We start from the raw sequence: 18,208 nt of genomic DNA on the forward strand, positions 1-18,208 counted from the left end.
TGTAGCCTACATTAGCTATTTAAAAACTAAATCTTGAACACATTTTAAAAAATGTGGAATACTTTTTGAAATATTTTAACACAAATCTTGTATGGGGTCCCTGGAACAAAATATTTTCAGATAGAATACATTGAGGACTCTAACAGGAGCACTAATCCAATGTCACTTCGAACCAACCCCTTCATTCTGTGTGAGTCCTTGGTTAATGCTGTGGAGTCATTTAAAGTTCTGGGAACAATAACCTCACAGGAACTGAAATAGGACGAGAACATCACCTCCATCACCAACAGCGCCCAGTGGAGGATATTCTATAGAGTCATCATGGAGCCCATCCTCACTGCATCCATCACCGTCTGTTACCTTTACTGACAAGGACAGGTGCAGACAGCAGCATATCATCTGGTCAGTTAGTAGCTAGAGAGGGTCCTGACTATAACCTGCCATTTCTCCAGAACCTACACATCGCCACTCCAGGACAGATTAGTGAGCAGGATAGATCATCGCTGACGCCAACCTTTTTCATCCTGGATACCATAGACTACCATCCAATAAGAGATACCTATATTGACCAAAACCATGTGCCACTTGGAATGGTTTCTTCAGTGTGTTGCAGTGGGACTCACAGACACTGCTTCTCACTGACTCAGGGACTATATACCACTACACTACCGTTATTTACAGAAGAAATAAATCAACAATTTGGATGAAATTTAAAGTAAATATTTGATTGGTACCTGAGGAAGTTGCTATAACAGCATGTTTAGCCTGATGATTCTATCCAGTCATTCTGGTCTTGACCTCCTGCCACATACAGGATAGGAAGCCATCCAACACTGCTACACACTGGTTGAAGCTCTTAGCTCTTATTCATCATCCATACAGAACATCTTTGCTAAGAGACTTTTCTGAACACACACGCACGCACGCACGCACGCACGCACGCACGCACGCACGCACGCACGCACGCACGCACGCACGCACGCACGCACGCACGCACGCACGCACGCACGCACGCACGCACGCACGCACGCACGCACGCACGCACGCACACACACACACACACACACACACACACACACACACACACACACACACACACACACACACACACACACACATGTGCCCATTAAAACCTGCTACTACTGTTACCTCTTGTTTTGCCACCATTACCTACAAACAAGTGCAATATGGAATGTATACCTTCTGTTGACATAATACGACAAGTGCAATCATTCATATTCATTTGCCCATGTCCATATTTACATATATCCTTTACTGTTCCTATTCCCTGTACAGTAATGCACCAACCTCATCACAAATTCTGGCACTGTAGTGAAAACGTGGCTTTGACAAATTCCTTGTGCCTGCCCTGCAAACATACCCAGTGAAATCTGATTCATACATGCAAATAGATGCTGCTTTGCGTACTTACAGTAGAACTAACAACAGCTGACTCATTCAAGGCCAGTGAGTATCTGCCTAGCAGGCTGAATAACTCAGATCTTATAGGTTTTTAATAAACACAATACATACAAATTCTATCCACTTGTACTGGGGTCATCCCTATGTTCCCCGGGTTCTATGTTCCCCCACTAAGGTTAGGGTTAGGTTAGGTCCATTTCCCCCGCTCTCCCTAGGAAAGCAGGGAACATAGGACCCGGGGAACATTGTACTCATGAAACATTCATCAAATTGTTGTAATACAGGCCTAATTTCAGGAAGCACACAAGGAAGTGCACCAAGTGAGAAAAAGGGATAGCTGCTTAAAGTAAAATTTATACTAAGTTAAACAATGTGTCACTGTGTTTGAAGTGAAAAACTAGCCTGGTTCCAAGGCTGATAATCAGGCTAGTGAAAAACTGTTCCAAAGGAACCACTAGAGGGGGCAATTAAGCTATAGTTTTTCTACAAAAACCTAAATAATTACACTGTATAGTGTAAGAAACTGATCAGGATTCAGTGCCCTTCACTGCAATGTGGTTGGCACAGACTTTAAGCTGATAAAGGTAACTCATTATGTGAGTTATGTATGCACGAGTGCTTTTTTAAATGGGTTTGGATAAATAATTATAGATTTATGCACTTCAAGTCTTTATTTTATTTTTTATTTTAAAAACGGACAAATACATTTAAAACACATGAGCTGTCAGGGAATCCACAACTACCCACTGTGAAAGCTCAGGCTGATTGCTTTAATCCCAAGTTCACATTTTCTTTTCTTTCTTTCTTTCTTATTTTTTTAGAAAACAATGCCTGCCTTAACAGAAAACAAAGTCACATTTAAATTCATTCAGTCCTCAACGTTAACTTATTTTTTCAAACTGATGTTATGACAATCTCGCAACACCTTCTGAAACAAGCTTATTATACATGAGATGGCTATAGGAATTGTAGCTCTACTATGTGTGATGTCATTTCAGTCTGACATTCTTTATTCCACCTCCATTGCCATTCCTTCAAAAAATGTCTCTCTCTGAAACATGTGAAAACTGTAGTCCGTTCAAGTATTTGGAAAGATCTCAGCTACTGCATTCACTTTGACAACCACTTTAACAAATGATTCTGTAGTTGTCCTGGATAATCAATATCTTAAGTTCAACATTTGCATGGATTTACAACAGTGGGAGTATCTTACAAATTGTGTATACTAAACATAGGGCTTATGAAAATATCAAAACTGAATTGGCCCCAAAGGTGATGACAATAAAATTGGGTTGACACTATGCAGGGCCTATGGTCTCAGCAAAGACAGTCTACAGACATATTCAACACAATACCACTTTTCCCTTCATTTAACTGTATCCACTGATGTGTAACATCGCAGAGTCTGCATTTATGCCACTATTACAAATATTTACTTGTACTCTTTTGGAAAGAGTTTTAAGAAATGCATATTCATTTGATTAAGCAATTTGCCAAAAATCATTTGATTTATTTTCTGTTTATCTGAGAAAGTAGGCCTAAATGGTGAACAAGACATTCAGCCCTCAAAAGGAGAGACTAATGTAGTTTTATAACCCAGATTTACTGCAGCAGAGGTAAATGCTTACATGCTAACTGGTGCAGAGGAAACTGAACTGGCTCTAGACTCTCTAGTTGTTTTCCGTGTCGGCATTGTAACAATACAGCATGAAATGCCAACAGTAGCTTCAGGCAATTCGTCATCCTCAGTCCATTCATTGAGATCGGGGTTGTAAACCTGAATGCATTTCTTGTACTTCTTCTCGATCTCATTCCAGCCTCCGAGGAGATAGATCTTGTTGTTCAAAATGGCGACACCTGCAGTGCTCACTCCCATGAGAAGTGGAGCACTGTAGCTCCATTGGCCGTTGTGAGGATTGAAACATTCAACTGGTAAGACGTCTACCCTCTCCCCACGACCTCCCAGCTGGCTCCCACCAAACACATAGGCACGGTCTCCCACAGTGGCAGCGCAGTGCCAGCCTCTTGGGCTGCTCAGGCTATTCTTATCCTGCCAGGTATCAGTGGAGGGGTCATAGCTGCACACAGCCCTGGTGTAAGCGTTGTTGATGTAGCCGCCTGTTACAAGAATCTTGCCATCGATGACAGTGCTGCCGTGACAGCAGCGTGGCACCTCCATGGGAGCCTTCATCTGCCATTGGTTGGAAGAGGGTACGTAGCACTCCAGTGAGGCTTGACATCCATCACCGTTACGACCTCCCACAGCAAACAAGAGGCCATTGAAGATGTTGAGACTGAAATGGGTGCGTTTTTGGATCATGTTGCTCAGGTGAATCCAAGCGTTGAACCGGGGATCATACCTAAATAATGAAACATGTCATGTTATTTACAGTATGATTTAATATGATTAATAATAATAATCATAATAATGAGCCATTTAGGTGGAATTGAATGTACATAATTGGTCCTTACCGGCAGAAGTTGCTAACAGCATGTTTAGCCTGATTCCTTGCATCATTCTGGTCTTCGCCTCCTGCCACATACAGGAAGCCATCCAACACTGCTACACACTGGTTGAAGGTCTTAGCTGGCATTTCTGTTAGCTTATTCCATACATTATCAGCATCTCTGTACAGAACTTCTTTGCTAAGAGACTTCTCTGTCAAGGCAGGACGTCCACCTACAGTGAGCATGACACGTTGGCCTCCGCGTACCTTTGTTCTGCGTGACTGAAGGATATTCTGCTGGTATGGCAACAGATGGTAATTCATCGCATCAACTAAGAGACGGTGGCACTCGGAGTCTTGCATCATTCTAGGCACACTCTGGACATGATTCACCAGGTCTTGAGCAGAGATGGTGCCGAAGCGGATGTGGGCCAGGAGATCCGCTGCATACTTCAACCTTTTCTCGTCGAAGTCCAACCACTTCATGGCGATTTGGAAGGCTGTGATCTCAGAGGGCAGCTGCAAGGACTCATCTGAAAGGAAATCGCTGATCTGCTCATAGGTGAGCTTCAGGAACTGCTCCATCTCAGAAAACTCAATGAAGTTCTCCCGCATGAACTTCTGAGCAGCTCCCTTGGTTTCTTTGAGGTCATAGGTGGCAGCGATGTTAGCCACATACATGCAGTTTTCCACACTGAGTTCCTGCATGAGGAAGTCGCTGCACATCTTCACCAGGGTGTTAATCTGCAGCAACATGGCCGCTGCAATAGTGCTGCCGATACTATACAGAGACAGGGTTAGCTTCCCAGAATATGCATATGTAATTGCAGTGGCAAGGCCTACAGGTGCGAGGTCATTAAGCTCAATCTTCTGAAGGGATGACTCCTTCTTCAGGATATTTTGAATGTACACACTGCAGGAGGCCATCACAACCTTGTGGACATCAAAAGACTTTGACTTGGTGGCAACAGTTAGATCACACAGGAAGCTGTCGTGCCTCATGTTGCTCAAACCCTCTAAGAGATTAGGGGCGTATGCAGCATCTGTAACTTCTGTTGAGATGCAACTGAAGCCATTTCCTCCATCCAGCAGGGTGTTAAGCCCATTGATTTTATTGACTGGGCTGTCCTCAACCATGATGGTCATTTCATTTATATCTCCCTTATTCTTTTTGGTCGTTTTGTTTTTGTTTTTGGGAGCCATGGCTGCTGCAGTGGAACACAGCCCAGACCTTCTGAAAATGAAAAGAAATAAAATAGAAACGCGTCACAAGTTGAACAACACTCATAAATTATATCAATGAATCTGTAAAAACAAAAGCACATTCAATTTAATCACACCCCACAACTGTGTACCTTACTATGTATACAGAAGAGTGCTACATAAATTACATTATTCATTCATTCATTCATTAGGACAACCCAGAAATGTGAAACTCACTCAAATATTCAAATATGTTGTGCAATATGTATACTACTCTCCATGATACTGTATGTCTCAAACTGTATAGTAGTAACTTTGTGATTAAAGTTAGTTTTATTCCAAATTAATTGTATTCTGTGTTCTCAAAAATGTTCACGTCAAAGACCACCAAAATGATACGTATTAGGCCGTGAACGCCCATTTGAAAACATTGAAAAGATTAATGTTGTTAGATTAGATTTAGTACAGAATTCTGCAGTATGTTTGTGGGTGGGGAGATAACAGACCTGAATAGTAATTCTCACACATTCTCCCTCTCCCATTAGTTTAACATCTAGCTGGCAAAATAATAGTGAGATTTAACTGTTCCTCATTTTGCTGGGGACCTCCTGGAACCCCTCTCAATGACCCTCGGGATCCCTGGACCCCATTTTAAGGACCATTGCGGCATGCTTCCAAATCTCGTGGTATTTATTTTCGATAAGTAGTCTGACTGCAATTAGCAGACATTTCAAGTAATCTACAGTCTATCCATACAAAAAAAGCATTTGAGCATGCATACTGTCTAGTCCAGTGGTTCTCAACCTTTTCTGGCTGTGACCCCCCAAAATAATCATATTTGAGCTGGTAACCCTGATAAGCACTTAAAATATAGGAGTAGCTGCATTCAATTTAGTTTGGCTCGGTTCCACAAATAAAAATGTTACATCTTTCTTATATTATTTGACAATTTGGCCAATGTTTGACCAATGTTTGTTGTAAAGTATAGTTTGTTGACTACTTTTGATGCAGAAATGGCCCTTTTCATTTCTTTCTTATTAAAATTCCTTAAATTGTCACTGTACTATCATCTGGGGACACCCCCAAAATCGACCCACAGGTTGAGAACCACTACCATAGGCTGCTCTATGCCATGCTAGGACCAGTGACTGCGTCAACATTCCTCTCTCCTTGCATCTGTCACTATTTATCAGTAGCATGTCCAGGAATAGCAGCGGCTGGATGGCTCTCCTATGACGTTCCTTTTATAGACTTTCAGAAATGAACTGAGGCCATCATGTCCTATGATTGTTTATAGTTTAGCAGGGTGACTGCTCTATTCAAGTGAAACAATTAAAGTTAAAAAAGGTTTTCAATCAAACAAACAAACAAACAAACAAACACACACACACTCACAATTACCACATTAACTGAGTTAATGAGTGAGATACTCTATACCCATGCATGTTGTCTTTCATATTAAAGAAATGAACAGGCTATTGCTCAAATAAAGTTGACTTTTCTGCACTAAAACTGAGCACCAACAATGATTGAAAGCCTTGGCATAGCCATGGGGTTATATAGGGCAACTTACCTCAAATGTCAAGTTAAAGGAAGGCTGGTGGAGAAAAGTAAGCACTTGTGCCTCCAGGTAGTGAGCAGGAGAGAGAGACCAGCAGACACAGTGGTCAGAAGAGACGTGCATTTAACTCCTCCTCTCAGGGAGTGCGTGTGAAGTGAAGTTCTCTTGCGCAACAGAGGGGGACACACACCCCATATGCCCCTCACCCTATACAACAATAAGGAATGGACACACACCCCATGCCCCTCACCCTATACAACAATAAGTCGTATTGATGCCAACATATGTTATGTCATTGCGTCCTCACTGCCACCTGAGACCTCAGATGAAGTGTGTCATCATTACAAAATGCTATGTAGGCATACTGTAAGTGTAACAGTTCTCTCGTCTACATTTCATGTCACTGTGACTAGCATCAACATAAGATGTTTTGCTCAGTAGTGGTAGCCTAGCTATAGCTGGCTTAATTAGAAATGAGAAGAGATTAAAAAGAAAAATTTAAAGAAAAAAAAGTTTTTCCTTTGGTGTTGTCAAGCATGGCTTTATATATGTCTATTGGTTATTTATTTATTTATTAATGTAGGCCTATTTATGTATTTATTTTTTAATTCAGGCTTTTTTTGGGGGGTCTCTTTTTTTGTATTGATGATTGAAGTAGGCCTAGAACTGCTGTCTCGAAAAGATGACCCCCCCCCCCGCCCCCCCACACACACACACACACACACACACACACACACACACACACTCACACACTCTCTCTCACACACACACACACACTGCTGGCCTGCTGTCACCTCCTGTTTTCCATTATATAATAGCCTTATAGACAAATAGCCTACATTAGCCTGTATAAACAACGCAACAAGTGACTGTAGGCTACTACCTAATACAACAAGTGCAATAATTCTATATTTATTCCCTTCTGTAGGCTATTGCAGTTTCTGCCAACGGGCAACGGCTAATGATGATGTTCGCACATTTCGAGTCAATATTTATTGATGATTGGCAGTGGTGGGAAGAAATACTCACATTTTGTACTTAAGTAAAAGTACCAATACCACAATGTAGTAGATACTCAAAATGTACTTGAGTAAAAGTACAAAAGTATTCGCATTAAAATATACTTAGGTACTGATACTCATTATGCAGAATGTCCCATTTCACAAGTTTTAAAAATGCTTTGAAAATAGCAGATGATCTACAAGCTCACAACGCATTGCTATGCCATGTTTTGTAAGCTTGTAGATCGGTTTTCAAATAGCCAAAGTTTAAATAGGGCTAAAGTGGATAGTGTATGTTTTGTAATAATAATCCAAATCTACAAAGTAAATAGTCACTAAAGTTTTCTAATAATTGTAGTGGAGTAAAAAAGTACAATATTTGCCTCTGAGATATAGTGGAGAAGTAAAAGTATTGAAAATTTGAAATACTCCAGTAAAGTAAAAATGCCTCAAATGTGTACTTAAGTACAGTACTTGAGTAAATGTACTTTACTTTCCACCACTGATGATTGGCTTCACAGTTCGCAGAGGGACATGACAGCTGTCTATCATGTTGTTTCAGCTTTCAGGTCAGGGCCGGCTGTTGCTGTTGTTCCTCCCACCGGTGGAAAAAGTACTCAAATTCTTTACTTAAGTAAAAGTACCAATACTGCAATATAAAAATACTCTATTACAAGTAAAAGTCCAGAATTAAAAATGTACTTGAGTAAAAGTACAAAAGTATTGGCATAAAAATGTACTTAAAGTACCAAAAGTAAAAGTACTAAATATTTGAAAATAGCCTAGGTTTAAAATAGGGTTAAAGTGGTTAATGTATGTTTCATTATATCATAATTTATATCTGAAAAGTAACTAGTAACTAAAGTTTTCAAGTAAATGTAGTGGAGTAAAAGTACAATATTTGCCTCTGAGATGTAGTGGAGTAGAAGTAAAAGTATTGAAAATTGGAAATACTCAAGTAAAGTACAAATACCTCAAAATTGTACTTAAGTACAGTACTTAAGTAAATGTACTTAGTTACTTTCCACCACTGAATGGGAGTGGTGGAAAAAGTTACTTTTACACCACTGATCAATGGCTGTGTGTTTCCGGGTGTGGCTGCTTTGCACGTGAATGATCGTGATGGCCACTGCTGCTGATGTGGTGAGGAGGGTGACGCGGTTGAAATCTCAACTCAGAGACTCAGCAGAACCGAAGACGGTACAAACACACTTTTAATTTAGCAACATTTTTAACACACTTGGACGTGGAAAAGTTGCAACCGGGCTAATTAAACAATTATCTTTGCTGTTCGTTAATCCAACCGCAAATATGTTGGTACCATAGAGTTAAAAAATAAGGTTGGTACCCATTGTAGGCTACATTGCATTTAAATGGATAGTTAGCCCCTATCGATTACACACAGGAATGTGACAAAAACAAAAAAAAATCTCCATGAATTCAAGGCTCCATGGGGTGTGTATTTGATGGAAAATAAGTAATTTTGTGGGTGAACTACTCCTTAAGCCTTACCTGCACCTTAATGTTTAAGCATTTCAGTGTAGTTCTTCAAAGTAGGACACCCCTATGTCTGACAGTTAGTTGTTAAACATGTGATCAAATTGTGGAATTACAAGAAATAGCCTTTTGCTTTCACTCTATTGCCTTTTAATTCAAGTTGGTGGAGGCCTAATTGATACATTTGACTTAAAACAAACTGTTTTTGTTAAAGCTCAATATTCTGAGTAATAATTGCTCGTCTAGACTGTTTGTTCAGTAACAGGGTATATCAGCTGGATAGGCCTATACTAGCTGTAGAATACAACTCTCATAGACGTATTTATGATTCTGACGTTTTAAATCTACGAGAGTTGTAGGGTTCACCCCCCATGGAGACAGGGACTTTCAGCACTATACCCCGTAGACACTCCAAACATGTACAAATTGAAAATAAAGGTGCTTACCCCCAAGCCCCAAATGTTAACTCTCGCTACGGGGTAGTAGTTTAATGTAATAATCCATATCTTTCAATAAAGAAGTGTTTTAATGCCGTCTGTGGCCGATTCTGTCGGAAGTTCCCAATGGGCGGTAGTGACGGGTAGTGAGGGGGCGCATCCGGTGAAACCCGGAATTACACTCAATGTAAACAGGAAGTAAACGAGGGTGAAAAAATGGCGTTCGGCCACAGACGGCATTAAAACACTTCTTTATTGAAAGATATGGATTATTACATTAAACTACTACCCCGTAGCGACAGTTAACATTAGGGGCGTGGGGTTTATTTTCAATTTGTACATGTTTGGAGTGTCTACAGGGTATAGTGCTGAAAGTCCCTGTGTCCATGGGGGGTGAACCCTACAACTCTCGTAGATTGAAAACGTCAGAATCATAAATACGTCTACGAGAGTTGTATTCTACAGCTAGGCCTATACTACACCTAAACCTTGTGGGCACCTCAACAAATTGACTGTTTCCAAATTGTAAAGGAAATAATAAATGTATGCTTTGGAAAATGGTCTGAAATATTGTGAAGTATATGCATGATTTTAACATGCATGTTACTTGCATCTTTATCAGACCTACATTTACCCTTCAACCTCTTGTTTATCCCCAAAAGGACTGGATATCACAGGATTTGTAGCAATTTGTAGAAATATCCGGCCTTAATTGTATGTGGCCCCTCATTTGTAAAATAAATGCAGATATAAAATCTTTTTTTTAATGGTGCCCATTATTCTCAGGGGTCCACTGTACCCAGCTCTTTAGTAAATGGAAAATACATTTTCAAGTGGGACACCAATTTTCATGCTATCAGGAGACAACTTTTACATTTTAAGTTTATTTCTTTTTTATATTTTTTTATATTTTATATGTATTATCTCTCCTGATTGGATTGGATGAAATTGGCATCCTGACCTGAACATGTATTTTCTGTCCACTAAAGAGCTAGAGAGATAGGGAGACCCTAACCTCGCGTCACCAGTCTTTCCACCTCGACCCCAGTTACTGAACATAGCAATCATTACAATATAAAGCTATTTAACATTTATTTTAACAAAATATATCAGTTACACATACAGCACATTAACAGTTAACACTAGTTTAGTGACATATATTTGTGAGATGAAATGGATATTATTAGCCTAATTACATAATTTCCCACAAATATGGGGAATTTGAGTTTTTCTTTGCTAAGTTGAGTTATATCTTCATAGCTGCCTCACGCCTACAATAATTAGAAAATGACTGTAGGCTGGTAAGAGTGTGATTTGAGAGTGTGTGATTTGACACAACACTTGCTGGTCATGGGGGCAGGGTTTTTATGGTGGGTGGGTGGTGCTTTCTTGCTAAAATTGGCAACACTTCCAGTTGTTCATCTGATGGCTGCTGTCCATCAACAGGCTGTGCCATGTTGCAAGCTTACTACAGGGTATTTTGTGGGGGAAATTGATGCATTGACAAATGGGGCCTGCATGGGGCTTTGGATTATATTTCTTTAAAGCCTAGTGCACTTAACCTGCTCATCCAGTTCACATTGATATAGGGAATAATGACGGTGCCAACATTATTATGTATAACCCATTTATAGTTCATAGTAAAAGAGGCAGCCTCAGTGGGCGGGGTTATGTTTCCATATATAGCATGTACTCTGAATGCACAGTCAGCAACTGTGACTAGTAATCCAACACAAGGACTGCCATATTTGGCATTTAACTACTTAAACCTCATATATTTCATTGACTGGGGTCCCCCAGGGTTCTATGCTTGTCTCTTTTTTGCCCCCTACACCAAATCTCTTTTACAAAAATAGCAGATCTACAAGCTCACAATGCGTGCGTTGTGCGCTTGTAGATCGGCTATTGTCAATGAATGTTTGCCTCAGAATAGGGACACTTGGGTTCATGTAGTTAAGGAGTAGTCAGTTCCAGTTAGTTTGTAACATTGTAGCATTTCCTCCCCCTCTCTCTCTCTGCGTCTCTCTCTCTCTCTCCCTGTGTATGCTCGCCCTTGAAGGTTCCCCTCTCATAACCTTGCTCGGGGACTTTTACTATACACTTTCAAGCAGTGTCATGATTCACATACGTAGCTGTGTGCTTGTAGATTTTAAAATAGCAAATATGAAATGCGTAGAAGAAGGAAGGCACTGGAGCAAACACGGACAATTAAAGCCTTTTTTTAATTTAGGGTGCAGGAAAATAACGTGAGAACGTTTCGATGTCAATACATCTTGATGAAGGCTTTAATTGTCCGAGTTTGCTCCAGTGCTTTCCTTCTTCTACACATACCAGTCACGCTCCTGAGATGCACCGGACCAGCCTGAATTTGGCTTGAGGCGTGGTGAAACCCCTTTGTTCTCAAATATGAAACTACTTACCCTGCATAATTATTTGGGTGATTAAAACGTTTTCTTCTGTCCTTCCAGATTCTAAAAACTTTGCAAAAACTGAAGGACCTGGATATAACGTTGGATGTCCTCATTGTAAGACTTAAAGACTTTTCAGAGAACACATTTACCAATGTATACATAATGCCTACAGTCCAGAGTGTTATTTGATTGTGTTGATAGTAGACTAATCATGTGTCAACACGTTTTCTTTAGGAAACTGGAATTGGCAAAACTGTTAACTCTTTTCGCAAACATAAGCAAGCTGGTGAATTGGCCAAGTCACTAGTTACTTATTGGAAGAAATTAGTCCCGAAGGATTCCACAAGGTGCAGTACTGAACATGTTTTTTTTTGTTTTCAATATTTAATATGAATGTTTATCATGGAGTTTTTTTTGGGCGTTCGTAATTTCTTTTTCATCTTTAATCTTACGTTGATGTAGCCATACAGCAGAAGGGGAAAACACACTGAGTTCAGATTTGAACGCCAAAACACGTGATCAAAACTGTCAGGAGATTGGGAGTTTTATAGACAAACCAAACGATGGCGTCTCAAACTGCAATGCAAACAGCCAAGATGGATCAAACGAGGTCCTGATGACAACAGATGGTATTGCAGGCAGAGAGACACCCCTAGAAGGAGAAGAGCGAGACATGCTGGATGAAGATTTGAACAAGAAAATGGAAACACAAGAGGAGAAACGGAACGATACAGTTAAATCTCTGAAAATTAATCACTGGAATAAAAATGTTGGCAATAATCACATTGTGACCAGAAACAAAAATGATGACAGTGATGACAGTGAGTACAGGAATACATCCCAGGAAAATGGTAAAAAAAAATCTGACGCTGGAAATTTTGGAGCCAAAAGAAATTCGAAGCATAATTCTCAAAGTAGTAAAGGTTCTACGTTAAAAGTGCAGGCTGAGGAATCTTCGTCGAAGACTTGGTCTAACTTTATTAGTTCTGAAGATGATGCAGCTTCAGAAATGCCAAATGGTTCACAAGTACGTCATGGAAAAAACAGACAGCCAGCCGAGAAAAATCAGGTCGGTCTTAAAAACAAACGCAAGTCTAAAAATGAAGAGAATCCAAACACCAAAGCCAAAAAGACCAAAATAAGACATAAAGCCAAAATAAATGGAAATGACCTAGATGTGCCATCCAAGGCACTATCTGTGTCCTTTGAGTCTTTCTTGAGTTATGACTTGAATCCACGTAAGAAGGATCAGCGTGGACGTAGAAATCCACAAAAAAAATTCAAGCCAGTGAAAAAAGATGAATCATCAAAAGAACTTTGCTCAAAATCTGTTAAATTACCCACAATGTCTGAAAATGACTTCACCTCCAAAAAGGTATTTGGACTACTACTGTATGAACTGTATTAAGGTCTTGTACAAAATGTAATATCATTATTATGGGGTATGTCCTCAGCTACATGGATTTATCAATGGATGAACTGCCTAACACAATCTTATTTCAATAAGGCTAAGGGATTTGAAATGGACTTGCTTCCATTGCCTGCACATCTACCTGAAATATATGATAAGCCCTCTACTGATTTTGACTACTTTGAGAGGAAACGTGAGTATTACAAAATGCACCTGTATTAGTGTACATAATTACATATCCATACATATAGAAGTATCATACTTGACTTTGGATGACTTTGTTCTTGATATAGTTTGTCTATCAACAGAGAAGATCCCAGAGGAGGCAGAGGAGGCCACCGAGGACGCCTCAAACACAATTGGTCAAAGGCTGAACAAGAGGATGCAGGTCTATTCTGGTGCAAAATCTAACTTTCTCCCAACCATGATGAGCTTGTACCAACAGTGTGTCCGCACACTTCAGAACAACATCGACTGTGAGTTAAAACCAAGGTACCATCTAAAATGCATTGATATGCATTTTGTTGTTGAGTCTATGCTTTAAGACCAGAGTGAGTGCTTTTTTTCACAGTGCTTTTTGAAACTGGTGGGGTTCCATTTGAAATCCTGGAGCCTGTGTTGGAGAGATGTACACCAAATCAGTTGCTACGTATTGAAGAATGCAACCCAGTAAGGATCAGATTTTTATTTGGAAGCAGCTAGTGTACGGGCCAACAGTCTTCCAAGAAACTTTTGGAGTAACCTTTCTGTAGTTGCTACCACTGTGCCCATTGCCTTTGTGTTCAAGATTGTTTCACTCAAATTTGTTTTAAGGTCTACATTGGAGAGACTGATCATTTATGGGAGAAACATTGTCAAAGAGAATTCCGTGACTCAAAACTTCTGGAGTATGAGTCATGGAAGGAGATGTACATCAGGCTATCAGAGGAGAGAGAGAGGAAATTCAAGAGGTTGACAAAAAGCATCGTCTCAGCACATTCTACCAAAACACCAGGTGTGTAGTGGTGGAATGGGTCCTCCTGCGGCCTTTTACACAATGTTCTCAACCAAGTATTGATTGATCTAATATACTTTATTGTCAACAATGTTAACAGCACGGAAGTACAGTAAAACACTTGGGCTAAAATGATAACCAAAAAAGGTCCTGCAGGGATTCGTTTCCATTGTGGTACCATGTATTCAATTCATCAACAAATCGCATCGATTAGTATCGATGGCATCTATAAGGAGGTGGGGGGGGGGGGAAGGTTTGCCAAAGTTGTTACATTAGGGAAGCCGAAGTGTTGCGTCCCAAAAAACAGGTCACTGTGATCCTAAAAACTACAATAACTGCTTCATCTGGTGGGGGACTCTGGAATGGATTGCCCTGTGATACTTTACAGATTGGTGACAATTGCTTGCCACTTAGCTGTATCGTGTAGTGCGTTAACTGAATGGCTTGACACACAGCTGTTGGAGTGAAATCAGCATTAGGACCAGGGTGTGCTTGTTTGGATAAACTCATGACGTTGTGATCGATGTGGCCAATGAATGCCCTTTGAAAATGCATTCATTTATTTAGCAGCCATGTTGATGTGATTGGGATGCTTTGTTCCATTCATGCTATCTAGCATTCAGTGAAGGTCAGTTAAAAACAAATCTATTTGAGGGAGTTGATTTTTCCAAAAGACTTTACAGAAAACCCATTATAAAAGACTTGAGTGGTTCAAGGTGGAAATAAAAGATTATAATTGTTCTATCCTTGTTTTATAGAGTTTTCATTACATTTTAATTGGAGACCAGAATGTCAATGGTTGCCCCCCTTTGACCAAAAGATCCAGGAACTAGAGGAACTAAAAAGTTCATGAATTACAGTAGCTGTATTTGTTTTTGTTTCCACCATTTGGCTCTCCACACAGACCCCCAGCCACCCTCCCCTGCTGACTCTGCTGCCTGCCACTCATACACCCTCAATCAGCCACTACACCTCCAGGAATGTCTCATCTGCTGAGATGCTATGAGTTGATGCCAACTGTCGCAATATTGTAAAACCAGTGATCGGCTCTGACCAAAATCTAGTCAAATGTATGATAATCTTTATTGCATTATAGGGGTGTCCGGTGGCACAGGCTGGGGTAAAGTTCCTTTACACCACCGCAGACACTGGGTTTCGATTCCTCTGTGGTGCCTCCGGTTTGGCCGGGCACTCCAACGGACACTGTATTTGTGGGTGGGAAACAGCCACAGGCTGGCGAGGGTGATCTCTGTTAGGCCTGTCACAATTATAACATAATCGCCTAATCACAATTATTAGAGGTGATTGCAATTATTCCAAAATGTCCTCTTATGGGTCTGTAACTCTAATTATTATTATTATTTTCCTTTGGGACCCCAGTCTACTCTGTAAAATTCTCAGTGTTAAATCTGAGTGTACAAATGAACATAAGTCAATTTGTACACTCTCATACACTCATTTGTACAGACCCGTAAGAGTCCATTTGGACCCCCTGGTGGTTCCCAGACATAATGTTGAGAATAGGGCTTTCACCAACTAGTCGACTAGTATAACCACTAGTCGACCTTGTTGGTACTAGTCGAATAGTGAAATAGTAGTTTTTTTTTATGCCATAGTAATGGCCCATCTTACTATCATTATTATCTTCCTGACTTAATTTTTTATCAAAAGGGGGTCAAAAGTATGCCCAATAAAAGCCTATTATTGGGCAATGGGGATCCTTGGAGACGCTGCTGTGCTGCTGTGCCAGAAGCGCTTCCCTTAAAACGCCATAAAAATAAGGGCAGGAGGATAATAATAATAGTAATATAGTAGTAGGATGGCATTAAAACAATGCCCCCCTAAAAAAAAAAGATTGAGATTGAGAACCAGTGGTTTACACCCTCCCCAGACCAAACAATAGGGGTTGACAGTGACGGGTACTACAGTATATGGAAATGATCTGTATTGTAGCCTCTGGTATGATAATTCTTGAGAAAGGTCCTTGTGACCAAAACTAACCTAACCTTTTTGTTTTTAGTGTGGATGAAGAAATGGCCATTTTATTGGTCTTAATGGTTTCAGTAGTTAGTTTGTATTGGTTTAAATGAGATGAGCCATAAATACTGCTCGTCCCTCGGCTGACATTAGATCTGACCATCTGTTCCCTGGCCAGTTGTGTCTATGAATAACGTTAAAGTGGACTTGTAGCACCAAAGTATGAATATGAGACTGTAGGTGTTTTATCAATGGCTGTTATTTGAAAATAACACCAAAATTATATATCACCAATCCACCAAAGTAATTATGTGATGGTAGAAAAATGTACGTGTAACACATCCAGATTTACTTATGTGACTGAGATCGTGTAAGCAATTTTTTTTATGCAGATATAGTACAGTTTGTTTAATGGATGCTGTTGCTGCACTTGTTTGATATTCTATTCTTTTGTCCTTGTGAATGTCCACATACACTGACAATTTCCTGGATTTTGTTTCTAGTACGACAGGTGAAGATGGCATTTATTCACACTGTTGCCAAGCCACCAAGAGATGTGCGACTTCAGCAGGAGATCCATAGATCTAAGAGTGAATCTCTTAAGCCTCAAGTCAAGTCCAGGTGGCGTTTTATGTCTGTGGTGTTGATACATAATTTTGTTTCAATTGCTGTATTCATTTTAAACATAATATATATAATACGATTATTTTATAATAACGTAACTAAATCATAATAATTTGTTTACATAATTTGGTGATATCTTGATAAAGAACTTATGCTAAAGTTATAGCAGCCATGGTGTAACATTGTTAATGTACATCTGCTGTTGCTTTTCTTGTTCCATAATAAAACCCCTAAAGTATGTCTAAAGGGAGTTGTTTGAGAGTAGCTTAGCAAGACATAACCTGTCAGAGATTGATGTGATAGTGCTGGGTGAAATGCCTAGTGTGTGAGCTTAGCTGAGCACTGGGACCAGAGCAAAGTGCTGGATAAACTGGTTTCATTCCAGTTGTCTACTCTGTCCTATGTTGTTGATTGTCCCAGTGAAGCATGGTATCACTGGTATATAGCCAGTAGGTACTATTTATTGCTATTCATAGATGGATTACTGACGCATCACAGTATAGTGTCAATAGAACAAACCTTTTGAAAAGAGCAATCTGTATTTTCTGACAGGTTTAGAAATGTAGGCCTATTACCCTTTATCTCTTTTATAGTATGGCATGATTAATGCTAAAAAGAGTGCTTTAATGTGTGGACATTTTGATATGTTTTTGGAATATATTTCATGGTTTAATCTTATTTATGCCGGACTTTTTTATTTCCTCCAGAATTTCCAGTGACAGCAGTCCAAAGAATGTTATAATGAACACTACAAAAGCGACCATTGAAAGAAGTTATCATGAACAATACAAGAATGAACAATACAAGAGCAGTACCTCCAGTTCAGGAACCAGCAATGCACAAGACCCTCGCAAAAAAACAAGTGAGTTGAGAAATGGTTATTCTATTCTACTCTTTCTAAATGCTTATTTTTTTTTACTTGTAATGTTTATAGGCTATTGGCGCAAACGGTTATTTACACATGTAAAATTGTACTTCAATCAAGCTTATTATTTTTGTTCATTACAGATACAAATTTGAGGCTTGAAGCACAATGCTGAAAGTTAATAAATATCTTTTTGTAGATCGTTTTTAGAAATAAAAGCTCAACAATTCACATAATTAATTAAATTAAATTTGGCTGGGTCAGATTGCTTAATGTTGTATTTTCTCTTCATAAAGGAGTTGCACCGATTATGGCAAAGTCCTTAAAGGCCTTCAAGAAGCACCTGGGACGTAGATAA

General features: G+C 39.7%; 2 protein-coding genes across 2 annotated transcripts; one reads left to right on the plus strand and one right to left on the minus strand.

The window, feature by feature from the left end:
* Nucleotides 1-2,083: 2,083 nt before the first annotated feature.
* On the minus strand, nt 2,084-6,761 carry klhl31 (kelch-like family member 31). The gene is made up of 3 exons (XM_080448976.1): nt 6,646-6,761; nt 3,895-5,103; nt 2,084-3,782 (listed from the first exon to the last, which is right to left on the minus strand). Exons 2-3 carry the CDS (start codon nt 5,070-5,072, stop codon nt 3,047-3,049), a joined length of 1,914 nt encoding a protein of 637 aa, XP_080305102.1. The 5' UTR covers nt 5,073-5,103; nt 6,646-6,761; the 3' UTR covers nt 2,084-3,046.
* Nucleotides 6,762-8,756: 1,995 nt separating this feature from the next.
* On the plus strand, nt 8,757-18,208 carry eloal (elongin A, like; the record flags this gene model as incomplete). Its single annotated transcript, XM_080449685.1, has 10 exons — nt 8,757-8,834; nt 12,037-12,093; nt 12,214-12,326; nt 12,442-12,608; nt 13,699-13,866; nt 13,962-14,059; nt 14,204-14,384; nt 16,865-16,982; nt 17,693-17,847; nt 18,147-18,208. The coding sequence occupies 10 exons, from the start codon at nt 8,757-8,759 to the stop codon at nt 18,206-18,208; spliced, it is 1,197 nt and encodes a 398-aa protein (XP_080305811.1).

The sequence above is a fragment of the Gymnoscopelus braueri genome (genome assembly GCF_963280865.1).
Source record: "Gymnoscopelus braueri genome assembly, chromosome: 14".
Taxonomy (NCBI): domain Eukaryota; kingdom Metazoa; phylum Chordata; class Actinopteri; order Myctophiformes; family Myctophidae; genus Gymnoscopelus; species Gymnoscopelus braueri.

Bases quoted from the DNA above. Each gene is read 5' to 3' on its own strand.
- klhl31 (XM_080448976.1), bottom strand. From the start codon at position 5,072: ATGGCTCCCAAAAACAAAAACAAAACGACCAAAAAGAATAAGGGAGAT. The intron at 3,783-3,894 runs GTAAGGACCAAT...TTCATTATTTAG, and splicing joins GCTGTTAGCAACTTCTGCCG to GTATGATCCCCGGTTCAACG.